The 26,873-nt window shown below is 40.0% G+C and overlaps 1 protein-coding gene across 2 annotated transcripts; it reads left to right on the top strand.

The window, feature by feature from the left end:
• The first annotated feature begins 47 nt into the window (after window positions 1-47).
• VPS39 (VPS39 subunit of HOPS complex) lies at window positions 48-26,398 on the top strand. 2 transcript variants are annotated; one of them, XM_075105648.1, is made up of 25 exons: window positions 48-277; window positions 1,978-2,043; window positions 3,365-3,429; window positions 4,279-4,321; window positions 5,377-5,471; window positions 6,752-6,850; window positions 7,545-7,637; window positions 9,212-9,395; window positions 9,903-10,023; window positions 10,431-10,551; window positions 11,309-11,438; window positions 12,604-12,746; window positions 13,584-13,727; window positions 14,293-14,434; window positions 14,724-14,810; window positions 16,758-16,831; window positions 17,445-17,543; window positions 17,797-17,914; window positions 18,394-18,522; window positions 18,992-19,094; window positions 21,248-21,293; window positions 21,888-22,037; window positions 22,193-22,327; window positions 22,962-23,053; window positions 24,216-26,398. In XM_075105648.1, exons 1-25 carry the CDS (start codon window positions 205-207, stop codon window positions 24,289-24,291), a joined length of 2,628 nt encoding a protein of 875 aa, XP_074961749.1. In that variant the 5' UTR covers window positions 48-204; the 3' UTR covers window positions 24,292-26,398. The 2 variants fall into 2 exon arrangements, with proteins under 2 accessions (XP_074961749.1, XP_074961748.1); XM_075105647.1 differs by lacking the exon at window positions 3,365-3,429 and having other exon boundaries at window positions 62-277.
• The last annotated feature ends 475 nt before the right edge of the window (window positions 26,399-26,873 follow it).

The following is a 26,873-nucleotide window of genomic DNA, read 5'->3' as shown; positions in this document are numbered from 1 at the left end:
GGAACAGCGCAGGGGGCGGTACCGGGACGTGGGGCCGCACGCGGGGGCTGCCGGGAAGGGCGGGGAGCTACGGGGCGGCGGCGCTTTCCTCGGGGCCGATCCCCTGCGCTGCTCCGCCGCCGTGCAGCGGGGGAGCCTCCCGCCGCTCCTGCCTCTCCCCGGTCGGCGGACGCTGTAGCAGCCGGGCTGGGAGGACCCGCCGCCATGCACGACGCCTTCGAGCACGTCCCGATCTTGGAGAAGCTGCCGCTGCAGATCGACTGCTTGGCGGCCTGGGGTGAGCCGGGGTGGGGTGGGGGGTGCCGCCCCGCAGCCGCCCCGCAGCCCGGGCCGCGCCGCTCCCCTCCCCTATCCCGGGCGGCCGGGACGCCCTGTCAGCTGCTCTGGGGCCCTCCGCGCCCTGCCCCGCGGTGGGGCGGCCGCTGGCCCTGCCGCCTCGCAGGCCCAGGCGTGCGGGGGGCGCGGGAGCCTTTCCCCGCGTTTTGGCTGGTCGTGTCGGTTCCGGTGCCCGCAGCGGGGCTGGGGGGAGCTGTCGGGGCCAAGCTCCGCTGGCGGGGTGCCGGCGGTGGCTGCCGCCCGCAGTCCGGCCCGCCCGGCGGCAGCCCTGCTCTGGGGGAGGCTGCCATGACTCCCCGTGCTACGGCCGCGGGTCGGCTACTTACTTCATCGCTAAAAAGCGTCCCCATGGCTAAAGTTTATCTTGGAAAGTATGTTCAAGTCTTAGGTTTAGCGTCTGTTTGCTTGTCTTAATGGTGTATAAGCATAGGTTATATTTTTGGGTGAACTTGGCAGTCAAGATTTTGGTCAGGTGATTGCTCCAGCTGTTGTAATTTTAAGGCTTGATAAGGCTTTTCAGACTGCCTGAGCAGTTCCCATAAGGTGGGCTACCATAGTACAAAACTGGTAATTAAAAAAACCTGCTGACACTGTGGAACTGTGACCCCTTTAATCTGTCTTAACAACAAAATTATAACTTGAATAGTAGTGCCATGTTCAAGCATGGTTTCTTTATACTAGAGTTATGTGGTAGAGAACACGGTAAGACAGTTTATTCTGCGTTGAAGCTTTTCTTCTTTATGTCTTGGAAAGCATTTATTTTGCTGAAGTAGACAAAAGCCTAAACCCACAGGTGTATGATAGTAAGGTGGTGCAAAAAGAGGTGCAATTCTCTCCCTGCAACTTTTCTACCAAACAATAGAGAAAAGGTCATGCAGAAAACAAGATTTTATTAAAATATCTTTGGTAATGAGGGAGTACTAGATGTAGAAAGAAATATTTGTGTATGCCTCTCTCCTATATGATCTTCATCAGGGAGGAAGAATTTCAGTCATATTTCATAAACCGAATAAAGATTCTATGCCTTTTGTATGCTGTAAATGCTGTAAATAGGAAGAGACTGAAGCTGCCACAGAGTTTGTGTATACAAAGGTTCTTTCCTGTAAGTCTTAAACGACTGTTGGTTGTCCAAGCAATTCAAATGCCATTTAAGCAAAGCTGCCACTGTCCTTCCAGGCATATCTGACTATTCCAGAGAGTTTTTATCAACACTTGACTATTTAAAAAAAAACAAAACAAACCCACATAGAACTGTCTGTCTTTCTTCCTGACAGTTCTTCCTATTATGTAGCAGTGTTCCTTTCTGGGAGACAGTAGTGTCTGAAGAATATTTTTTTGCTTCTTTTGATTGCACAAAAGATGCAATGGTTTGCTTCTTTACCTTTGTATAAACAAGTGGGATGCGATGTCTCGACTGTATTCTTTGTTTTACTGCCTGATCGTTGGCCATCCTCTTCTGAGAATCGAATCTACTTCCATGTACTTCCACAAGAGAGATGGTAGCAGACCTGCATGTAGTTGCCACAGAAAGTCCTCATTGGCATTTGAAATAAGTTTCCAAGTGTTCTGATATATGTATTTTGGCTGGGAAGGGCAGTGTTTGTTGAAACTAATCAGACACTTTTTCTCCTGTCTTTGTAGAGGAATGGCTCCTCGTTGGTACCAAACAAGGGCATCTTCTGCTTTACAGGATCAAGAAAGACACAGGTAAGTTGATTTTTAAGAATGGCACAAAAACTTGATTATACTGTTTTTATTTCCCACATTTCAGGAGGTTATAGTGATGTTAACACAAGTCTGTTTAACTGCTGATTTTTTTTTTACATAGTTTAATGAATACTTGTGTGGGATCTTTGATGAAGCTGTACATACCATTTATCAGATGTGCAAGAAAGATAGCAAGTAGTATCAGCCTTTTGTCTGTTTTAAAGTATGTTTAATAGCAAGTCTCCATATGTTTGAATTTATAGTAAATTAGTGTAGTTTTTGTGAATGTGGTGTGCACAGAAGTGCAGTGTACTAGTTGCTGGAGGTTTGATGTTTGTCTTCCATCAATGACGGACTGGGTTAGTTAAAGAGCAACTTTATTCAGTGGGTCCATGAGCATCATGGGATGGGGAAGACGGATCCCTCCTAACCAGTTCTGTCGGACATTTAGTCTTCTTCCTGCCTCTTTGACAGTCCTAAGTGTCCATAATCTATTCTGGAGATGCCACAGGTAGAACTATTCTATTTTTGGTTTAGCTAAAATGGATTTTGACTAAACAGATTTGTGTTTAGCATTATCTGCTATTTCTGTAGAGACTGATGTTATTTAGCACAGTATTGTAGTGTAGTAGGAGACAGGAAAGAAAAAACCCCATCAGTTTCCAAGGTCATCGGCTCTTGGAAAGATGTTCCTTTGTGTAGCTACTTGAATTCTAGAGATTGAGTTCAGCTTGCTTTTTCTGAAACTTGTAGGCCATCTGTTCCAGTCAGAACATGTTAGTCTTGAGTTGCTAGTGTCTTATCTCACGTGGTAAATTTCTCCCCCTTTTTTGCATCAATGCCAGGAGAGGTTATGTCATCAGAAAGTGTCTGTAAGTCTTTATCCCTAACACTCCTTTTAAACCCTTGTGGTGTAGTGTTTATTCCTTGTCTACTTTGCAGTGATGTGCTCCCTAGAAATTTAAATTGCTGATATTTGATTGGTGTGGATAAAGTCTTTATGGGTATCTTTGTATCTCTGGGTTTCCAAATACTTAAACATAATTCTTGTAATCTAAAACTCCAGTAAGGCAAAAATGTTGATGAAGTCCTATGATGGGTACAAGAAGTGTAATTTAAATTTTCACCTGACACTGTAGAAGACCTTCTGATGCATTTAGCTCATAAGTAACAGATAGCACAGATATGTCAGAAGAGTAGTTCTTCTAGTGTTAAGTGGCCAAGTTTTATAATTCTTTGTAATCTATTTAGCATAAGATATATTTAGCCATAAATATAAGGGCAACTTCAGTTTACATACTCTCTCAAATCTTTTTGGTAGGTTGCAATAGGTTTGAAGTGACACTAGAGAAATCCAACAAGAACTTCTCAAAAAAGATTCAGCAGGTAGGAAATACCATCTTTTTGACAGGGGGACAGTTTTCAAGTGTTTTCAGCCAAGAAATGAAATACCAAATATACTTCTGGAACCTCTGCTAAGCTTAACAAAAGATTTCCCCAAAACTATAGATTCTTCTAGAGGCAGCACAGCCTGGTGTTTTTGCCCACTCTTCCTGTAATAGGAATAAGCTTGGTTTGGTTGCTAAAGGAGAAAGCAAAGAATTGGAACATACAAGTTTATTTTTGGCTTTTATGGAGATACTGTTGTTAGCAGTAAATATTCAGCTGTTCTGACTGGGAATGTTTGAAAAAATTATGATAATACGCCAATGAACTGTAATATATAATTTGACTCTCGGATAAAGTGCTATAGTAGTGTGAATGTAATTCCGCTTATTTGGAATTTAGAACTCGAGTAACTGGTTATCTACTGCCAGTCTTAGTAATGTTTCATGTTCTCTTTGGGGTTTTTTTTTGTGTGGTTTTTCTTCTTTTTTCCCCTCAGAATGTTAGGTCATTGTTTTCCTGAGTATTAATATAAGCACTTATCTCAAATATTATGCAGCCTCTTTCAGCAACATTCTGCATATCCTTTAGAAGTACTTCTGTGCTAGTAACATACCACTTCTAAGCTGGTAAAAAAAACCCAACATCTTATGTTGCAAGCTGAATATGCTAGCCTGTAAAAACTGGGTGTTATATGATAGCTGGAGGCAGGTTGTGCATAGATAGCTGCCTTGCTGTTTTCATTATTTTAAGAGTATCTAAGATGCATTTTCTTAGACTGTCTGTAATCAAGCCTTTTACACAGGTTTAGTTTATGAATGGAATAATTAACAGAATTCTTTCTTTCAGATTCGTGTTGTTTCTCAGTTTAAAATTCTGGTCAGTCTATTAGGTAAGTGAAAATAAAATGTTTTAATGTTTAATAAGTTCTTTTCGATGCAGTTACTTGGCAGAATGTGGCACCCTTTCCACACACCTACGTAGTAGTTTAGTTGTTGAAAAGTCATGACGTAGGCTTTAGGCTTTTTCACTTAGCAGAGGAAGCATTATGCAGCATAGATTGAGAAGCAGCTTTGCTTGTCATAAACCAGCTTGGAAAGCAAAGCATTAACGCTAAGTTTGGCGATTAAAAATGGAATAATACATACATGCACTAAAGTATGTGTGTGTATATATGTGTGTGTATATATAGTTTGTCTGTATTGGTATCTGTATATATAGAAATATATACACATGCATGTGTATGTGTGTGCACTGTATGACAGGGGCTAAAACGTCTGTCCAAACTTACTTGATGTATGAAACTTAATGTGGATGTATTACAGTGAATTCCGTTTATATGCAGATGGCCATCTTTTACCCTCTTGTGGAAGATCTAAGTTTGCTTGTCTCTGGCTATATTTGTTTAATCTTATGATCTTCCTATGTCTTTTTTTGCTCATGTTGCTACTTCCTTCTTTATGATCTCCAAGTCCCAGCTCTTCCGACTCCAGCATGTGTAGATCTCTGCTGCCTGCGTCCTCGTGCGTACAAAAACTTGACCACAGCACCCTCCATTTGCAACCATTCACTTCCACTAATTTCAGGAGCCAGTTCAAAATGGTCTTTGTTCATACAATCCTCCATCCTGAACTTGCTCTGCTCTGGCCTGCTTGCTGTCACTTCCACTCCCGCTTCCTCTGCTTGGTTAGCACCAGTTCTCAGTTCCTTCATGTAATTTTACCAATGCTGGTGTTAGTCGTCTTTTCTGCATTTATTGTCTTGTATTTGTATATGCCTTAGCGCTTATTTTTCAGCTTCTGGGAAAACATTCTTCTTCCTTTCTTGCAGCTCTTACTTTCAAAAGTTCTTTTTATGCAAATGTAAACTGTGATAACTTATTTGAATTAGCAATGAGCTCTGTGTGTTTTCAATATTGAATAATAATTGGAATTTTGTTTAAAATAGAAAATAACATTTATGTCCATGACCTGTTGACATTTCAACAAATCACCACCGTTTCCAAGGCAAAAGGTGCAACTCTCTTCACTTGTGATCTTAAGGTAAGAGGAGGAACACAATGGCACAGATGTTCTTACTGTTTGTAATAAGGTTAACTTTTTTATGTTGCTGTATAGATTAAGTTGGTTAATTTTGTGTTACATGCAAGTCGCTTGGGTACTTGGGCTTTTTTAAAATTAGTGCCTACTGGATATTGAAGCTTTGCTTAAGGCAACAATTTTTAGTGTAGTCACCTTATTTTTCTTCCTGTCCTTCATAAGATACCTTCCTGCTGTGCGTGTTGTGATTGTAGCCTTTAACCTCCTGATACAAAACTTCAAGGCATTTTTACCCTGTAGTAACTTTTGAGTGTTGTGTCAGTGCTGTTCGGTTTTTGTTGTGTTTTTTTTTTTTTTGAAAGATCCTCTTCAATGTAAAAGCTATTCCCTTAGTTTGCCAGTGTACTAGCTCATAGCGGTTTCTTTCACCAAGCATCTCCATCACTGGTTTTGTTACATCTTTGTTTCTGTTAAACTGTATTGGCCCAAGGAGCCTCATAGCATTCAGGCCATAAAATGGTTCCATAAGCTATAGCAATCCTCTGTTCATATGCTGTGGTTTAAGTGACTCATTTATATCCAAGTGAGTTTCTCAGCCTAGCCATGTCATTCAGAAACCTTATTCATAACTAGAAGGAGATAGCTTAGTGCTCTTTATAACTTTTTGCCTCTTTGCCCCATGGAAGCTTAGTATTAAATATTTTCTAGTAAGTACTTAGGGTTTTTTAGGTGTTAAAACCAGTGATGTCTTTAAAAGCACCTTTAAATCTGGTCGTTCCAAAATGCCTTATTGTTTTGTGTGTACAGGCACTTAGGTTTGCTAGTATTTCTTGTCAGGAAACTTTTCCAACAGGCTGGAATATTAAACAGCTATTAATGTTTTTATCTGTCAGTATAAGATATTCTTTGCATTGTTCCATTTCCTCCCCTTTCCTGTACTGCATAGAGTTCAAGCTGTTTACCCTAGTCTTCAGGGCTGGGCTGGTAGCTCTCTACTTATCTTCTCTTTGTGTGTGTGTATGTCTTTAGTGCTCTTTTTTTTCTTTCTTTCTTTTTAATGTTTTCTTGGTGTCACAATCCCTGCCAAAGTTCATTTTTAAGAATGCCGCCCCCCTTCTCTTTGTGTGGTTCCTTGTTTAGGGAATGCCCTTCTGGCATGGGTAAACAAAGCTGCTGTTCAGCTGACAGCTTTGCTTCAGGCTGAACATTCTTTTGGCCTTGTATTATCTTACTTGCCTCTTAGTTTGTGACTGCCTATGAGTTAGGCCTGTCTATTTTCACAGCAGTCAGATACAGGAGAAGAGGTGCTGAGAATGTGCGTGGCAGTGCGGAAGAAGCTACAACTTTATTTTTGGAAGGACAGAGAATTCCATGAACTGCAGGTGAGTTGTGTTGTTTCTGTAGCCTAGCATGCCTCAACAGAGAGTGTAGTTGCTCTTTACTGGTTGCTGTGCAGTTCCTGTTACTCAGAGGCACTGCTGACTTCCAGAGCATTGACTCCTGTTGGTTCTGCAGTGATTTAATGATGAGGCAGCAAATAAAAGTGAAAACACATGGTTGAAATTGCAATTAATGGCATTAATACAGTTTCATAAATTAAATTAAAGGCTGTGTTCTATATTTTAACATTCTGTTTCTAGTACGCTTGTAAGTCAGTGAAATGTATTAGCATTCAGCCTCTATAAATGTACACCTGACTGTAGCACTATGGAAGTGGGTCTGCTTCTACCCAAAGTTTTCCACGTATGTCATTAAGTCAGAAGGTAGTTACTGACAACAAGCCCGTAGAACTGCACTTGTGAATACCAGAATGATAAAAATAACCATTGGAAATGGGTAGAGAATTTTTCAGCTAGGCTGCTCATTAGGAAGTTACCAGCTAATTCAGAGCACACCTCTTTACTGTGCATGGATCTAGCCTTTTAGTTGAATACTGCCATTCCTTGACCAGCAGAAGTCAGGCTTGTGTGGTGGGGAATACCATGTCAGCAACAGTGCTGCCTGTTACACTCTGGTGCCAGATCTGACTTCTGCTTTTCTCTTGTAACAGCTGTTTTAATAACCTATTTTCCTCAGGGGGACTTCAGTGTACCTGATGTGCCTAAGTCTATGGCCTGGTGTGAAAACTCTATCTGCGTAGGCTTCAAGAGGGACTATTACCTGATACGGGTAAGAGTGGGGTTTGGAATACAGTATTTAAGAAGATTTGAATAGCAGTAGGCCCTACGGAGGCTTCTCCTATGCTCAGGGATTCAGCTGACAGACATGGAAAACAGCATACGGTACTCTTGCTACCTCTGGTTTTGGTCAGGGCAGTCTAAATGTGTCCTTTTAAATGGTGTTTTGTCAGGAAGTTACCTTCTGTTTATCGCTCTTGAAGCCAGTGTTTGAAGCTCTTGCAGAAAAAGGGCATTGGAAAAGGTATATTTTGCTTTGGCATCAGTCTGTGTAAACGCAGTTTGCATTTTATTTAATGTATTAAGAAAGGGGATAGCTCTAAAAGGGAAAGACCAAGAGTACCTCCTTAGCTGGCAGATAGTGGAGCATAACCATTTTTTCTTTTCTTGATTCTCTTGCTGAACTGTATTCATTTCAGTCTGAAAGTCTCTAAACTTACTGTTGTTAATTTAGTATCGCAGTTTCCACTTATGCTTAACTTGACAGATACTTGATTCTCTTTTCTGCCTTTACAATTGGCTTCTGCTGATATTACAGGAAAATGAGATGAAGATGAGGTACATCATATATATGTATGTGCATGTACACATACATGTGGCAACACTGATCTGAAGTCAATAGGAAAATACACAGTAATTTTTACAGTCACTTCAAACTGACACTGCTCACAAAAGAAGTGATGCCTTTCTGCAGCCCTCTGCTAGATATTGATTCTTGCCCTTCTAGTGGTACAAATAGTTGTGCCAGCTGCTCAGGCAACTAGAGTGGGGACTTACTGTCCAAAAGGCTACTTTGGGTTGACTCTGGTGCTTGACTGATCCCTCCTTGAATGTCTTCATTTCACTAAATCGGCAGAAAAACCCCCCATGTTTTTATGGTGTTGGTTTTTGTGCTGGTGAGCTATTGATTTGTAACAATGCTTGAGTTGTCCCTGCTGCTTCCCTTGCACTAGTGTAGTGGGAGTTGAAGGAGAAGGATTCTCCATTTTGGTAGTAGTGTATTGTTAGATTTGCTTGTGAATCAGCTCTTTGGTGGAGATACTTTTTTGTTGTTGTTGTCAGGGCTGGGTTCAGTTCCCTGGACAGCATGTGGCTGCAAGAACGAGCGCTTAGGGCAGGGAAAAAGGCTAGGCAGGTTGCTTGGCTTTTAGTTTGTTTTTTATGTGGCAACACTCGCTCGTGCCAGAATAAAACCATATGAAGGTTTTGGCCTAAATGAAATCCTCTGGTTACACCTAGAAGCGTTTGGACACTTTAACTGATGTTGCTACTGTGCTATGTAGTCTATAAACCTGTATGAATTATGTACTCAGCTACTTTTATAGTAACAGGAATACATCATCTCAGACACAAAAGTACTCTTTATTTCCAAATGATGTGTAAGCAAAATAAATGATGATATACAGAAAATTTTGTTGCTGCTCTTTAAAATTGTTCTTGTCCTGTTAGTGGTTAGTCTGGGTTTTAAAATTTCTCCAGTGGGGTTTTGGCTTTGGTCTTATGCATCTTTGAAATTAAGGTTATTCTGCAAAACAGTTTTTTCCTTAATTTTCTTTGTTATCCTAGGTGGATGGAAAAGGATCCATCAAAGAACTGTTTCCTACAGGGAAACAGCTGGAACCATTGGTAGCTCCTGTAGCAGATGGAAAAGTTGCAGTTGGCCAAGATGATCTAACGGTTGTGCTCAATGAAGAAGGGGTCTGTACTCAGAAATGTGCCTTGAATTGGACAGATATTCCTATAGCCATGGGTGAGAATTAGCAGTAATTATTTAAAATTTCCTTCTTTACTCCTTTGTATATGACAAAATCGTTATGTTTCTGGTATTTAGAAGCTTCATTTGGAGTGTGAGAGTTGCTAAAGTATTTCAGGTTGTACTCTGAGTGTGGAAGGTTTCATGTGTTTATTTTTGTTTCTTTGCTACTAGTCTGCATGCCTGTCTCCTCAGGAAATAGGCATATTGCATATCTTTTATAAATGGACAAAATTTGAAATGGAAGGTAGTATGGTAAAGCACTGTAGTTCTGAGCACCTCAGTGCCACAGAAACTCCTTATGTTGAAAGATGAACAAAAAGCATGGTAGTGGTCTATTAGCAAATTGCTGTCAGTGTTGGGCATTGAGCTTTGTTTTTAGTAAGCAAAAAAGGGACACATTTCAAGGTGTGTGTGTGGGAATTGAAGAGAAGCCTTATGTGGCTTGTTTGAAGGCATACTTGAGAACGATCAGCTTATATTTTTTACTTGTTTCACTAATAGAACACCAGCCTCCCTATATCATTGCTGTTCTGCCAAGGTATGTGGAGATCCGCACTTTGGAACCCCGGCTGCTGGTACAGAGTATCGAGCTGCAGAGACCACGGTTCATCACCTCTGGAGGGTATTGAGTATAACTGATTATTACTTTTGTTGGGCTGTCTGAGTGTATGGTGGCACTCTGGAAAAACGGGGAGAGGAAGAGCTTTTTTTAAGTCCCTCAGCTTAAGTACTAGCATTGAAGCAGTATGTTGTTTTTTTATGAACACATGGGTGGAGGCCATACCTTGAGGAGTAAATTATAGAGTTAAGCGTCTTTGGGAATTTCTCATCACTGGAGATATATTTTTCTCCTTTCTGTTTTGCAATATGGCTCAAGTTGCCCTTGTATCTGATTGATCCAGTGTGTATGAATGTATGTATAACGAGGATTGGTTTGGGGTTTTTTTGGTGTTTTTTTTTGTTTGGCTAGGCTATTGCTCTCTTCTTAGTGCTGGAACTTAGTAAGTGACCTTTCTGTCTTGCTTACAGCACGAATATTATATACGTGGCAAGTAATCATTTTGTTTGGCGGCTCATTCCAGTGTCCATAGCCACACAGATCCAGCAGCTTCTGCAGGACAAGCAGTTTGAGTTGGCTTTGCAGTTGGCAGTAAGTACTCAAAAACCTTTTGGTTCGCAGCGGATGCACTTGTGCAAAAGTACGCAAGAGGATGTTCGTCTTCTGCTTGACTGTAGCCAGTCTGGAGAGTTTAACCTCTTCCTTACTGTCCACTTTCCACAAGCTGGTAAACTCTAGCCTTTTTTGACTGTAGTTTTAGTTTTGGGCTGTCATTTTTCTGTTGTTTAGATGTTGAGATATCACCTTGTGTCTGAAAGATGATCTCTCTTAGCTGTTTAATTGGTTACTTTCTTTTAGACTGTTTGTAAACAGTTTTGCTTGGAGGTGTGTGTTTTGTTTTGTCAAATGACCAGAATTTTTTGTAACAGCCTTCTGTATTACTCCTGAAGTGTAATAATTTCTTAGAGATGCTGGAGCAGTACGTTTAATTATATTGCTATTACTGTTTCAGGATTTTCTGGTTTCTGGAAACTTCCCTGGAACTACATTAGAAGGAATTAGTTGCATTTTGTATTGCTAACTTGAAAAAAAATTTTGAAAAGGCAAATAAGTTAAGAGATAGTTGATGTGATAGAGTATATAGATAACCAGAAGTATCTTTCAGACCATCCAGGTGATCTTAGTGACACAATAAGCTGATAGTCACCATCAGAGGTGTTCACTTTGGAAGACTATCATTTTTATTCTCTCTCACTCCAAAGGATAATGTTCCTGTTATTTCTGTAGTGTGTTTCATTCTCATTTACGAGGCCCAAGTTCTTAATGTTGTTAATTTGTATGTGTGTAGGAAATGAAAGATGATTCAGATAGTGAGAAGAGACAACAAATTCACCACATAAAGAACCTTTATGCCTTCAACCTCTTCTGCCAGAAGCGCTTTGATGAATCCATGCAAGTTTTTGCTAAGCTTGGTACAGGTAAATGCTTGGGTTGGCATTGAGATACCTGAGTTAGGAGGAATGAAATGAATGTCACAGACTATTGTGTAGAGGGGGTTGTTTTCTGTTTTGTTTTTGTTTTGGAACGGGTTTCTTGTGTAGACCAGTCCCCTGTGAATGGCACATAGCCTAGCAGCTACTTAACTTTTTTTGTGAAACTGGTTATAGTACTTAATTAACTCCAATAAGTTAGGTTAAATCATGAATTTGCCCTTTGTGCCAAATACATTGGTATCGTAGGCTGTTTTACAGCATGTGCACAGACCCTTGAAGCTGAGGGTTTCAGCAACTGCCAAAAGCCTACTTGTAGCTTGGAATGAAAAATAAGGAACATCTATAGGTTTGCTAAATCCTTGGACTTGGACGAAACTGAGGACCCTTAACCCTATTTCCTGTTTAATGGACCAAACTGCTGAAGCCAGGAAACTTTTCTGTGGTTTTGGAAGTCAAAGGAGTCTCTGTTGCTACTCCTCTGGTTCATACTAGGATTATTGGAAGAACTCCTGAAGACTGAACTGTACCATAGAACAGTGTGTAAGACTGAGATTCTTTTATTGGTGGCAGCACATCCCATGTGCATTTAAACCTACAACTTTTACTTGTTTTGATGACACTTAACATCGTATTTATTTTGGAAAATTACAATGAAAGAAAATGACTGAGAACTAAAAGACTTTGAACTTAAATTAGGGGGCAGTAATTTTGAATTTGCTTAAACTCTGTGAAAACTAATGCTCATTAGTTACAGATGGTACTATTCAGTTCTTGTTTCAAAAGCACAGTAAATCTCTTAAAACATTGCTTGTTCCTAGAAATCCTTTCCTACTGTCAGAGTTGTTAATGCTGGGATTCCACAAGAAGAGCAGTAAGAGGATTATAATAATGGCTTGTCCTCCAGGTGTGCCAAGTGTACAGCTTGGAACTTGTGCTTGGACTTTGAAATAGTCTTTGTCTTGCTTCTTTTGCCTTGTTTTAGCTTCTTTTCTGTAATAAGCAAATCCTGTTATTGGGAACCTTGTGGACATAAAAGTTCACTGCAAACAGCTGTGTTGGAAAGCTAAGCTTGCTCAAAGGTTACATACATTTAAGAATTTGCAAAAATAATGTTATGAATGGATACTAATACTAGTTATTTTTTGCTTAGATCCCACTCATGTGATGGGTCTGTATCCTGACCTCCTGCCCACAGATTACAGGAAACAGCTACAATATCCCAACCCCCTGCCAGGTCTCTCTGGGGCAGAGCTGGAGAAGGCACATTTAGCTCTGATAGACTACCTTACTCAAGTGAGTGCTCCTATATATGTTTTTAGGGCAGGGTTATTCAGTTTCAGCATACTTTGTTGGTTAACTTTGTGCAGGAAGCAGTATGCCTACTCCAGCTCCGTCATGCTAGCATTAATGGGCTGTCTTCATGGTTGGAAATGATGAGAAAGCAGGGGAACTGGAAAGCGTGAAGTCCCCCATAGGTATGTGGGAGACCTCATGTAACTTACGTGAGGACTGGACAAAATTTACTCATGGACCAGATCTGAATATGAGTCCAGTATTTTGTTTCTAGTAGCCACCTCAAGAGGGCTTGAGCTCTTGATCTTTTGGGGTTTTTTTGGTGACTGTTGTGGAGGGCACTCTATCCAGGAGACATGACAAACGTGTGCATTAAGTGGAACAGGAGGTAATGGGTAGTATAACTTCCTGTCCTCTTTATCTGGAATCTGAGTTGTTCTGTTGCCATTCTTACTAGACTAAAAGTAAGCTTGTGTCTGAAGGAGGGTAATTTTTGTGCCTAGTAGTTAAAAACCTAAATTGTTCTCTAGGTGCTTTAAGTGTCTCCTGACTTCTCTAAAATGTCTCTGTTCAGGGTAACCGAGTTTCTTTCTAACTATTTTCTCAAGACTCTGGACATCTTGCAAAACTATAAATTTGCAAACCAAATGTATACACGTGAAGGTGGTTGGAAAGATGATGTGCTGAATAGTTAGTAACAATAAAAAGTCTTCAGGAAACAATTGATATTTAAAGAAGTTTTAATTTAGTCTTTTTACTTGGTGGGTTACATATCCTGAGATAGGATAGAGAAATCAGTGGCCTTTTCCTCCTAAAATTTCATTTCATGTCCTGCAGAAAAGAAGTCAGCTGGTGAAGAAGCTAAATGATTCTGACCATCAGTCCAGTACCTCACCGCTCATGGAAGGAACACCCACAATCAAATCCAAAAAGAAGCTGCTACAAATCATTGATACCACCCTGTTAAAGTGTTACCTCCATGTGAGTTTCAGCCTGACCTAGAGGCCTTTTCTTTACTATGCAAGCTCTGTTGGAATTTCAGGCTGAAACGTTTGAGAAGGATGATAAAGGAGCTACTTCAGACATTCTCACACAACAATCCGTCTTTGGTCCTAAAAACAATCTGTGAAATTTTTGGCGTTAGCTAGTTTGTTCACTGGTCAAGGTGTAGTTTAATGGAATAAAGCAGATATGTCCATTTCTGGTCGCTGCCTCTGCCAAAAGAATGTGGCCTTGCCTGTGTTATTGAAGTTAAATGAATGCTTCTTGTGTTGCCTTGTACTTTTAAATGCAGGAGAGTACAATCTTTACTGTCAACAGTGTTTTTCAAAGCTGACCTCTGTTCTAGAAGGGGGGGGGGGGAATAGCTCTGATTTATTGTTTTCTTTCTGTTCCAACAATTTCAGGAAATGAAGGTGGGCCTGAATCTAAGAGGTTGAACTGTCACTACTTATGCTATAAGGTCCCCCTGCCCTGGTTCCAACTCATGTTTTGTACCATAAGCTTAGGAGATGCACATGTTTAAGTGCTCCTTTTTTGCTTGCAGACAAATGTAGCACTGGTGGCACCATTGTTACGTCTGGAGAATAATCACTGCCATATTGAGGAGAGTGAGCATGTACTGAAGAAAGCACACAAATATAGTGAGCTGATAATCCTGTATGAGAAGAAAGGTCTGCATGAGAAAGGTAGGTATGAGCTTGGGGTGGGGAGAGAAAGGAGTAGGAGCACGCATTCCTAGTATTGATTTTCAGCTTCTCTTCAGTGAGCAGGCAATACTCTGAAGAGACTTTGTTTCTGGGTCTGTCTTGTGATTAAATTGGTCTTTGTTCCTGTGACCCATTTGGCCGGTGTGTTTAAAACAAAACTTTGTTTTGTCTCTGGTAGCAGAACAGGAAGAATGCACTTTTTTGTAGTTCAAGTGGAATGGTACTTTTGTGGTTACAAAGGAATGAACCTTCTCATTTTTTCTGAAAGCATTACAGGTACTGGTGGATCAGTCAAAGAAAGCCAACTCACCTTTGAAGGGTCATGAGAGGACAGTGCAATATCTGCAGCATTTGGGTGAGTGTGAAGGAGAGCATTGTTTCTGTGAAGGTGTTACTCTTGTTGGGCTTAGCAGTTGCTCTGCGGTTCAAGCAACTTGCTAGAGACTTATCAAGCTAAAGGGTGTCCTTGTCATCTTGTCTGGTTTCTTGCATAAGGCAAAGGTCAGGGATTAGTTCACAAGTGTCTTTTTGAAGCTTGGCTATCTTAGTGAGAAACATTCCTTATTTCTGATAAAAATTTCCCTTCGTAGAAAATACACTGTAGTATTTTGAATCATATTCCAGTGATGATTTACCATCAATGACAAAGGAAAGTCTAACTTCTGGGTTAGGCTTTCCAGCTGAAAGTCTCACTTCCAGTTGCTGAGTCTTGTAGTATCTTTCCTAAGGTGAAGAATCCTATATGAAGTTCTTGTTTTCATGTGTATAGGTAGATCTAGGTCATGACTTAACAGTTGCGGTTGGTGGTCACAGCATCATAGTAGGAACTTGCTTGGTTGAGTATTCGTTGTGAACTCCCAAGTCCTTTTTTGGTTTTGCTACTTTTGAGAATAGTCTTCTCTCATCCAATAATATTCTTTATTTCTAAATGCACAACTCTTTACATGTATCACGCTACTAGTCTGGTAGTGAGTAGTTTGAGGGAAATACCTTTGTTCATCTCAACAGCCTTACGCTGTTGGCCAAGTTTGATATTTTTCTCAATAATTACTTCCTTTAAGAACTCCTGCAGGCTTCTGTTCTGTTGGTGTGGTGTGATGTGACGTTGGCCTTTTAGTATTCTGACCTATAAGCTTTGACTTCCTCCTCTTCTGCTGTCTTGAGTGTTTTGAGTAGGTTGTAAATTCATGTTTGATTTTGTTGTGATTTCAGCAAAAGCAACTTGCTTTGGAAAAGAGCTATTCTAACTTACACTTGTTTCTAACGAGTGAGATTTTCTCTTCTTTGTCTCTTGTTCTACATAAGAACTTGCTCCTATGATTTGTCCTTTATCTGTATTTTCTCAGTGAGGCTAGCAAACCCATTACCATACAATGCCCTGTTAATTCAGAAAGTTAACTGAAGTTCAGCGAAATTCAGATCCCTGACCTTAGCGCCATTTGCTGGGTCACTTTTGTTTCTGAAACTTTGAAATTGTCTCTTCTGATGGCTATTTTAATTGTTTTACGTCATAGCACTCATCATCTGGCTTTTAAAATACTGCTCTTGTGAAGATGCTGCTTGTTTTAAATATTTAAAATAAGTTACTCCTGATGATGATGTAGGATGAAGAAAAGCAAACAGTGGCTGCCTCTTTATAGGATTGGTGTAGGTTTCTGTTTCTTGTGTAGTTGTGTTGTTGCATTGTTTGGGCAGTGAATGCCTCAGTGGATTCCGATCAGGAGGGTGGGGGGAAAGTCATGTTTTTCCCTACATGTTTTAGAAACTTTTTGTGAACCAAAAGTACTCTTTTAAAGAGGCAGGTCCTAAATTTTCTTGAAAGTGGAAGAGTTATTACCTGTCATGTAGTTTCTATGCCAGTTACTTCAGTACTATGATGCTTTACTACTTGTTATGAAGTGTTTGACCCTTTTGCTGTAGAAGTCATTAGACTGGCAGGCTGGAAATGGACTGAAGGAAATTACACAAGTGAAAGTACAGTCTTTTTCTACCCTGATAAAAACAAATTGTAAGGGAAGACTTTTGGAATGCGATTAAGACAACTGAGCTTTGTTTTGGTCTGAATTGTTTATGTTTGGAGGCACTTATTATTTGAGTTCCATTTTAAAATCGTGTTTGGAAAGTAATGAAATTGTGGCTGTAGTCTGGAATGTGTGATTTGCTTCACTTGAGCAGAAAAAAAACCCGAACCGGGTTCTTCCTGTAAATTAAGCTTTGCTGGCTCGGAAGGCATCCGCTTGTGTTGCGAGTAGATAAATCTTTAGGATTTTAACATTGAGCACTGCTGCTTTTTGTATTCTAGGTGTAGAGAACTTACACTTGGTATTTTCCTACTCTGTCTGGGTGCTAAGGGATTTTCCTGAAGATGGACTAAAGGTAAGTGTGGTTGAAACAGGCACCTTGCCGTTGAGATTCTTAGTGCAGTGTATGGGATCAGGAGAACTCAATGTAAGAAGCCATTATTAACGCTAAATCCAATTAAATCATTTTTTTCTATGCTCAGTAATGTGGTAAGAATCGGAGTAGATAAAGCAGGACACCCTTGCAGTTTTTCTCATGCTTCTCCATTCTTGGAATACCTTATCTTGTAATAATTAGCTAGGAATGTTTGATACAATGTTTAATGTTATTGTTATCATGCTTTTGCACAAGAGTCTGACTGAATATTTAAATGTAAAACGTTAATTTGCCTTTCTTATTTTACCGTTCCTCTTTGATATAGAACTGACTTTCTATATTTGGGAAGTGTTGGGCACTGTAAAAGAAGAGCGCTAACTAATGCAGAAATGGGGGTGTTTGTTAATCCTTTCAGATGCAAGATAGCTTTTAAGTGCCTAAATAAGCAGCTCAGACTTCTTTAATACTACTTGTGCTTACCTTTGTATGTACGTGATGATAGGTTGGGCTTCAGTGCCTCAGAAAATAACTGGCACTTAAACTAAAAAAAAAAAAAAAATCACCATTCTGTGAATAAAATTTTGTTTATCAGATATTTACAGAAGACCTCCCAGAAGTGGAAGCTTTGCCACGAGACAAAGTGCTCAGTTTCTTGATAGAAAACTTTAAAAGTTTGACTATTCCTTATCTGGTAAGAATTCAAACTGTACTAGTGTGTTACATTCAGTACAACATGTTGTGTGTAAGGCTTTAGTTCTTCAGGTGTTGGAGCCTGATGCTGTCTCAGAGAATGCTAGCTTTGCCATAAGTTGTGCAAAGAAAAATAAGATACATGAAATCATGAAGTCATGCTTGGTAAAGGCAAGCGTAAAACTGTTGCTTGCTTGTAATAAATTACTTTCTGGAGGAAGTTTCTATAACTGAACCTGAACATGTATTTACAGGAACACATCATTCATGTCTGGGAAGAAACTGGTGCAGACTTTCACAACTGTCTGATCCAGCTGTACTGTGAGAAAGTGCAGGGCTTAATGAAAGAATATCTCAATTCTTTCCCTGCAGGTATGTTTAGCTTTTTCTGATGGGAAGACATGGGGCAAGGGACACCATGGGGGAGCCTTCACAGTATATTGCTGTAAGCCTTTCCTGTTCATATCCAGAAGAAGGGGTATCCCAAGTGATGAAGGAACTGGAGCAACAGAAGTTGTGGGTTTGTAGGGAAGTCTAGTTTATTGACTCCCTAGAGATATTAAGGGACTAAGTGATGCATTGTTCATGATTAAGTGTTTTGGCAGCTACTGCTCCCTGAACTCTACACGTTAAGGGTAGGGAGGGGTCGTGAATAACTAAGTCTATTGTTTAACCAGCCACTTCATGTGTTTTAGGGAGCTGAAGTAATTTGGCAGGTGCACTGGAATCCCAGCCCATATAACAGTTTTATCAGCATTTGGTTCCTCCTCATAATTATTTGTTTGTCTTCTGTGTACTAGTGCAGTGAAATAGTTGTCTTACCGAGGCTTATGTTGTTTTCTTCCATACAGACAAAACTCCAGTGCCTGCTGGGGAGGAAGGAGGAGACTTGGGGGATTACCGGAAAAAGCTTCTACTTTTTCTGGAGAAATCTAGCTGGTATGAACCTAGTCGACTAATTAGTGACTTCCCCTTTGATGGTGAGTTCAGTTTCCATAGGTTAACTAAACCCTAGCTTATGGCGTTGTACAGTAAAACCTTCTCACTTATTGTAGAATCACAGTAACTAGAAGCAGAAAAGATGACTGTATCTGTAGTTGTAGGCGACTGGTAAACCCAACTGTGCCAGCAAAAACAGAGTTTGTATACACACCAGTCTCCGCAGGATCCCTGTAACTGTTGGCCTAAGACCTTGTGGCGTCTCTCGTCACTTATTTAGCCTAAATTTTTGGTGAGCCTGAACTGATCAACAGACCTAAAGTTTGTTGCATCTTAAGGTTACTTAAGAATTCATAAAATGTTGTTGAGACTAGTGTGAAGTAGACTTAGTCTCACCGTCATTATAACTGGTGCTCAGACTATAGTTCCTTCTCTTAATCTGGTCACTAATGGAGCTTATGTTGTCATTTCTCTGTGTAGCCACTGACTAATCCTTCATGCTATCACTAGGTCTCCTAGAAGAACGTGCTTTGCTCTTGGGTCGTATGGGGAAGCATGAGCAAGCTCTGTTCATCTATGTTCATATTTTGAAGGATACCAACATGGCTGAAAAGTAAGAATTTCTTTTTAATTTTTTTACTGACTACCCTGTGGATAGGATGTGTAGTGAAATGTTGCTCTATGTGGAACATGAATGCTGTAAGCCTTCAGATTCTTACGGGTTTCCATGTTTTCTTGACTTTTGGGCTCTTCCAGGGAGCTGCTCTTTTACCGATGATGATTCCAAACTCTTCAGGCTTACCTTTTCATGCTCTTCTGTCATTGCTCTTTAGAGCAATATGACTGTCATCAAGGACGACTTTGTTTCCACCTGTCCTTAGCTTGTGAACTTCCGTATATTTTACTTCCTTTTGATTTTGAGACATGTTTACTAGCCCAGATGCAAAGTTAAGCTCCTTCAGTAAGCAGAATCCTCTCTTGAAAAGGTATGGCATTTTGGTAGATGTATTGTGTCAGGGAACCTTCTGAGTGAATCTGAAGTACTTGGGTGAAAATAGAATTACCTGATGTTGTAGTGAATAGAGTTAAATCCAGTTGGTGGCCGGTCACAAGTGGTGTTCCCCAAGACTCAGTGCTGGGCCAGTCTTGTTTAATATCTTTGTCAATGATCTGGATGAGGGGATCGAGGGCACCCTCAGTAAGTTTGCAGGTGACACCAAGTTGGGAGGGAGTGTTGATCTCCTTGAGGATAGGAAAGCTCTATAGAGGGACCTGGACAGGCTGGATTGATGGGCCGAGGCCAGTTGCATGATGTTTAACAAGGCCAACTGCCGGGTCCTGCACTTGGGTCACAACAACCCCATGCAATGCTACAGGCTTGGGGAAGAGTGGCTGGAGAGCTGCCCGGTGGAAAAGGACCTGGAGGTGTTGGTTGACAGCTGGCTGAACATGAGCCAGCAGCGTGCCCAGGTGGCCAAGAAGACCAACAGCATCCTGGTTTGTATTAGCAATAGCGTGGCCAGCAGGAGCAGGGCAGTGATTTTGCCCCTGTACTGGGCACTGGTGAGGCCACACCTTGAATACTGTGCTCGGTTTTGGGTCCTTCACTACAGGAAGGACACTGAGTTGCTGCAGCGTGTCCAGAGAAGGGTAATGAGGAGCGGCTGAGGCAACTGAGGTTGTTTAACCTGGAGGAAAGGAGGCCCAGGGGAGACCTCATTGCTCTCTACAACTACCTGAAAGGAGGTTGTAGCGACACGGGGGTCGGTCTCTTCTCCCAAGTAAGAAGTGATAGGACAAGAGGAAATGTCCAGAAGTTGCACCAGGGGGAGGTTTAGATTAGGAAAAATTTCGTCATCAAAAGTGTTGTCAAGCACTGGAAAAGGCTGCCCAGGGAAGAGTTGTTGAGTCACCATCCCTGGAGATATTTAAAAGACTTAGGGGCATGGTTCAGTGGTGGACTTGGCAGTTTATAGTTGGATTTGATGATCTTAAAGGTCTTTTCCAACCTAAATGATTCTATGATTCTATGGATGTAAGACTGGTTGGGGTCTTCTTGTAGCTGACCTTGCAAGCAAGACTTTGAATCCAGCAGCAATACTCAGAGAGGCCTGATACTTGCACTCCACCATGGATATAAAGGAAGCAGCATAGCTATTTAAAAGAGGTATAGATGTGGTGCTTAGGGACACGGTTTAGTGGAGGTTTTGGCAGTGCTATGTTAACGGTTGGACTGGATGATCTTAAAAGTGTTTTCCAACCTAAACGATTCTATGATTTTATGATACTGGTGGGTATATCTGAACATTGGGGCCTGTTCAACACAGCTTCTTTTAAAGCTAGTTTCAGCAAATGTCTGTTAGAGGACATGCAGCTTTGGTATGCAGTGTACACTATAAACACGTCCTCTTTGTCATTCAGATATTGCAATTGGATTTATCTACACATATTTTTTGCTGTGATGTGTTGATTGGAGACATCTTTTTTCCCTTTTTTACACAGCTGAATTAAATTTAGTTCCTGCATGAAAACTTTTAAAGTTGATTCAAAGTGGGAGACCTGCACAAAACCTCCCTCTTTCTCATCATTGTAATGCAGAGTAAATGGTGTAATTTTGTTGTGCATCTTGATTAATTGATCAGAATTGGATCTACAGTCACCTGGCTTGGCTTCAGTAATCAAAGCTTTTATATGTTAAGTTCTGTGGACTGATTCTCTGGGTTCCAAAACTGTCCCTGCATTTCACTCTATTCTTCTCTGTTCTAGCTACTGCCATAAACATTATGACAGAAACAAAGATGGCAACAAAGATGTAAGTAGCTTCATCCTCACAGTCTTCCTTTTCGGTAAGGATGTATTAGACTATTCATACCATGTTAGGGTGTTTGTAGTTTTTGCTCTGTACAGACTTTTTCAGGGTTTGTGTAGGTGGACAGGAGCCGATGTATAAACTCCTGGAATTCAGGAATTGCTAAATGATTAAAAATTTTTTTTTTTTTTACAATATTAATGTATCACAGGAGTTGACCATATATTCCGTAGCTAAAACTGTTGGAATTCAGAAGACAAAATACTGTGCGTGTTCCACATACTTCTACAGAGAAGTTAATGTTAAAAAGCAGTGAAGTTTTGGTTTCTAAAGATTATGAATGAGTTATGTAAGATGAGGGAGGTGTCTTTAAAACTACTTTTATAGAAAAACCTTAGCATAGAGTGCAAGTCTTAAAAGGCCTTGAACATTGTTGATACTTTTCAGTGTTTGTTTTAAGATAAAAGCTGTTTAAATGAGCACTCCAGAATTTTGAATGGCATGGGTACACTTACTAGTACGGTTGCGGGGTTCTACCAGCACTGTCAATTGCGGATGCGTGCAGTAGTTTCAGAATTTTCCTTCTGTGTGCAACAGGTCTATCTGTCACTGCTCCGGATGTATCTCTCCCCACCTAGTGTTCATTGCCTGGGACCAATCAAGATGGAAGTGCTGGAGCCTCAAGCCAATCTGCAGGCTGCTCTGCAGGTTTTGGAACTACATCACAGCAAACTGGATACCACCAAGGTAAGAAACACTTGCAAGTACTTGGTTTGTGCTGTTGGCAGAAGGTACTGGAGTAGGCAAGTGAAGATATTTTAACAGTGGTGAGCTAAAATTTCAATTCTATTTTGTTCTCTATTCCTTTTTAATTTTTCCTAACTAAGTATATTTTGCTCCAGGCGATAAACCTACTCCCAGCAAATACACAGATTAGTGAGATTCGGATCTTCTTAGAGAAAGTCCTTGAAGAAAATGCCCAGAAGAAAAGATTTAATCAAGTACTCAAGAATCTTCTTCATGCTGAGTTTCTGAGAGTAAGTACCCACCACCTGTCATTTATGGGAATGGTGTTTTAAAACCGATGTTCAGTATCTCTATTAACTGTTCCTTACACGGAATGCGTGTCCTCTAGATGGTGCTGTAGTGCACCTGAAATTAGTAGATGTGCATCAAGTAGATTGAATGTCCCTTTACTGGGAGATGGCAAGTACATTCATTTTAGTTTGGATGAGGTGTGTGCTTTTGCTGTGAGTCTCTGGACTCGCTGTGCTCTGGTGTGCGTTGCAGGATGATTTCAGAGAGCATGGCCTGGATTTCTTTCAAATAAACTAAACCAGATGATGCACTTCAGTATTTCAGCTGAACACCCCTTAGTACTTAGAGCGCCTTAGCCTGTGGACCAGACTGGTTGAAAGTAAACTCCTGCAATTCATGTAGTGTGGGTGTTGGATGTTCAATGCCACCTGCTCTGCAGACCTGCTTCTTCTGCCCTGTATAACTTGATAATGTGGATATAGCCACTGAAAACTAAATGTTATGACAGGTTTCGGTTTCACTGGACTAGAAGGGAGCTGTGGTGTGGCATTGCTTTTTGAGCAAATGTGGTGGGTTTTTTTGTTGGTTGGTTTGTTTTTATTTTGTGTTTTTTTTTTTTTAATTCTTCTATAGGTCCAGGAGGAGCGGATCTTGCATCAGCAAGTCAAGTGCATTATTACAGAGGAGAAGGTGTGCACTGTGTGTAAAAAGAAGATAGGTAACAGGTGAGAGTATATGCCTTAAAGCTTGGGAAAGTGACTCAAATATAAATCTTGTACACTTAAACTAAGAATGTTACAGAGCTTGGAATGTGTATATACGCGGAGAGAACAGCAGTATGAGGGTGACATTTGAAAAGTGTTTGAATTGGAAATTACATTGCTTAGCTGCGTGGCTGGGAAAACATCAGAGCTTTAGTCAGTGAAGTTTATTGCAAGATTTTAATCCTGCTTTCAACAAAGGAGAATACAATCCCTTCAGAAACTCCTAAGACTTCTTACTTCACAACTCTAGAAGGCAGAAAATAACTTCTCATACTGAATTTGGAAAATTTTCTAAGAACACTGCCTGCTACCTGCTTCTTAACTAAAATTAAGAAGGATGGTATAAAGAATCTCAAACTAAGATAAATGTGTAATAGCTTTCCGTATCTGATGGCTTTGTGGTTCCCTGGCTGATTTACATTTTGTGGCTTAGTTATCTTAAGATCTCTAAAAGTAGAACCAATTCACTCGATACCTGGATGCCAATAACTTTTCTTCTACCATTCCTGATAGGTAATTATGGCTTTGTATAGAATGCAGATTTTATTTGCACTTTTTTCCTCTTTGAACTCTACTAAATAGGCACATGACTAGCTTATTCATTGCTTCTCCTGTTGATATGAAGCCTTCTGAGATATTGATAGCATTTACAGTGATAGGGAAAGGTTCTTTCTCCAAAACATTTTAATGAATGTAGGTCTATATATACTTACTGCTGTGCATATTCAGTGTTTTGCTGTTAGTGTGTAGCATGTAGCGTCAGAATTTAAATTTGCATGTGCAGTGTTGTTTTAGTTGTCTAGGATTTTTCTAATGCTGTTAAGTTCAACAAGGTTTTGAAGGTCAATCATGTCAGCATGTCATCCAGTCTTTGTTACCATTGACATTCAAGTAATGTGCTTATAGAAATGAAAATAGATACTATTTTTTTTAATTATGCTTTTCAAAGTCCATAGAATTCTTCTGTCTGGTTTTCTTGATAATATATTCAGGCTGTAATTTAAACAGCAAAATGTCACTCTCATGTATCTTTTTCTGATTCTGACACGACTTGGATGTTCTTCTTACAACAGGGAAAACTGTTTGTATTGACAGTTGATTTTTGTGTTCTGTCTCTTTACAGTGCATTTGCTCGGTACCCTAATGCAATAGTTGTGCATTATTTCTGCTCCAAAGAAGTCAACACGTTGGACACCTGACCTTGTCATGGTCAATAATCAGAACTGATGACTTAAGAAGTTGATGCCTCAGATATTTGAGGCTTGTTGCTACGTTCTCTTATACTGGGTAGAACTCAATTTTAACTGTGGACTGACTGTACCTATCTGGCAATATTGATTTACTAGAAAATGACATTAACTGTGTTGTTATAGTGCTGGCAACTACACTGAACCTCTCGGTACTCAGATGAAGAATATAAACTGATTTTTGTAGTGACTTTTGTATTGCACTCCAGCCTTGCAAACTTGTTGTTAGACAACTTTTGGGCATTCACCACAAGTCAGGTTTTACTATAAAACTTACCTCCATCAGGTGACAATGTTGTGATTTGGCCTTGTATGTAAATAGTTCTTTCAAAAAAGAAAAAATTCCCTTAAAGTCTTTGCAGCTGTATCAGTGTTGCATGGAGATCACCAGGTGTTTGGCATAGAGGAGGCTTCTGTGCCTATTTCTAGACTTAGAAAATATAATTTTACTTTCATCTCAGTAATGGGAATGTTTAAATGCTGGCCAAAGGAATCCTTTTATTGATATTCAGTGTTATCACCTGACCTTCTGATAAGCAGAAGTTCCACAGGAGGTAGTCAGACAATAGATACCACTAGTAAGCATTTTTTTTCTTTTTACTTCCATTTGAGAGCTGTAAGTGGAATTAAGTTGTGTGTTTTTTGCACTGAATATGTTCACTTTTGGCATGAGTGGAAGCTCAGAGACTATTCAAGAAGTTCATATCTGCACTCATACCAAAAAGCAAAGAACACTCTGAAAAGCAACTTCTGAAGGGAGTGAACTATAGTTATTGCTTGAGCTTCTAGGCTACGCTTGAGATTTGTGTACATGAAGTTATTTGGTCCCTGGTTCACGTTCCAGCATTGAAGTAAAATCCAGACTATTTCATTATCTCTCTATTTTAAATGTGCTAGAACTGTGTTCTGCTCAGGCTGGTACTGTTCTTAAGTTACTCTTGGGCCAGAAGTCTTAACTACAAAAACTGGATTGTACCATACTCCTTGTAGGCTGTAATATTTTTGTCTAACTTATTTTTCCACAAACTTTAATCTATAGCAGATTGGTATGAGGGATATTAAAAGGTTTGATCGGTGCAGAAGGAATCTGTGCAGTGGTAATGACAAGGTAGCAGTAGCCAAGAACCCAATAGCTGGCTGTCTGACTCTCAGCATCCTGGTCTAGCAATCCTTAAAAATATGTAGTTATTAAATAGTATGGAGCATGGCATGTATCTACCAGATATCGCCTCTTAATGAACAAGTAGACTAATAAAGCCTGTCTGCCTAAAGTGTAACTGGATCTCAGCATTGTAGGTGTACTTAAGCCATTGTTATGTGAGTGCTTTTTAGGAACAGATCTGCTGTAGGCTGACAAGTCCTAATTCACTTTGATTTGCCAGTGTTAATAGTTTCCCTTGGTAACTGTTTTTTCCCTTTCCACATGTGTTTGTATTTATTGTTCATATGCCATGCATTTTCATGGATTTCTTGGTCTAGTGTTTTGCTACTTCTGTAAGACTTGGATGTCTCGGGCGGTATTGCTACTGATGTCTTTCTGCAGAGGCTGGGTAGAGGGAATCTGTGGTGTTAATGTTTTTAACCTTGTATTTCTTCTATTTGAAGAAGAGAGCCTAAAAATACTTATATTGGATTTGCACATTCTGTATAGATCTTTATATACTAGTTGAGGTACAGAGGGAAGATGGTTTGGGAGAGTTGTGTTTACAGGTCATTAAGAATGAAAGAAGGGTATTTAAAAGGACCCTGTGTTCTTTGTATACAGATATAACAATATTGCCCTGATTTTTACTTATCTTATGCATAGTACTGTTAGTCTGATTTTTATTTCCTTCATTATCTGCCACCAGGAGAGCTGTGTTTGCATATGAGGATCTTCATTGTGCTCTTACTTTCATGGTTAAGGTTGTGACTCTGTTCACCTCCATTACATACCTTTTACAGAGATGTGGTTTGTGGTGTAACTTCTTTTTGTTGGTTTTTATAATGTGGTTTGGATTTACTAACCATACAGCAGGTTTATCTAAAGCAATAGATTGTAATAAATATTGTGAACCAGTGTGTGTTTCAATCATTGTGCAGTTAAGCTTCTCTGGGCTGCTCTAAATGGTTTTATGTATTAGTCCTCACTTTCTCCTGGAAGTCAGTCCCAATGCAGGGGCTCCTGGAATCACTCCTGCTTTAATATGTGTAACTCAGATAAGGCTATGTCATATGAGAGCTGTCATCACTTCTCAACTTTGGTTTTTAGATCTACAGGTTTATAGTATGCTTGTGAATGTTCTCAATAACCTACTAAACCCACTTTTGTATTCTCTCTTTGAAGAATGTTTTTGAAAGTCTCATACCATTAAATATCTACTTACTAGAGAACACTAAAATTACTGACAGTTTTTTTTGAGTGATGGTACGCTGTTTCTGGGTGGGGAGGGATGTTGAGCTCTGTGTGGCCAAATCAGGAAATCTTTACGGTTACAGGTTTGCAGTTGCTCAAACTGTAGGTCATAGAGTAGTCTAGTGTTGGAAGTAGAATA

The sequence above is a fragment of the Phalacrocorax aristotelis genome, chromosome 10 (genome assembly GCF_949628215.1).
Source record: "Phalacrocorax aristotelis chromosome 10, bGulAri2.1, whole genome shotgun sequence".
Classification (NCBI taxonomy): Eukaryota; Metazoa; Chordata; class Aves; order Suliformes; family Phalacrocoracidae; genus Phalacrocorax; species Phalacrocorax aristotelis.
This window is presented reverse-complemented; position numbering and strand designations above follow the sequence as displayed.

What these genes read in the sequence shown, in the direction of transcription:
- VPS39 (XM_075105648.1), top strand. Translation starts at nt 205, where the DNA reads ATGCACGACGCCTTCGAGCACGTCCCGATCTTGGAGAAGCTGCCGCTG. An exon ending in AGATATTCCTATAGCCATGG is followed by an intron (nt 9,396 to 9,902) that starts GTGAGAATTAGC and finishes TTTCACTAATAG; the next exon opens with AACACCAGCCTCCCTATATC. An exon ending in TGATAGACTACCTTACTCAA is followed by an intron (nt 12,747 to 13,583) that starts GTGAGTGCTCCT and finishes CATGTCCTGCAG; the next exon opens with AAAAGAAGTCAGCTGGTGAA.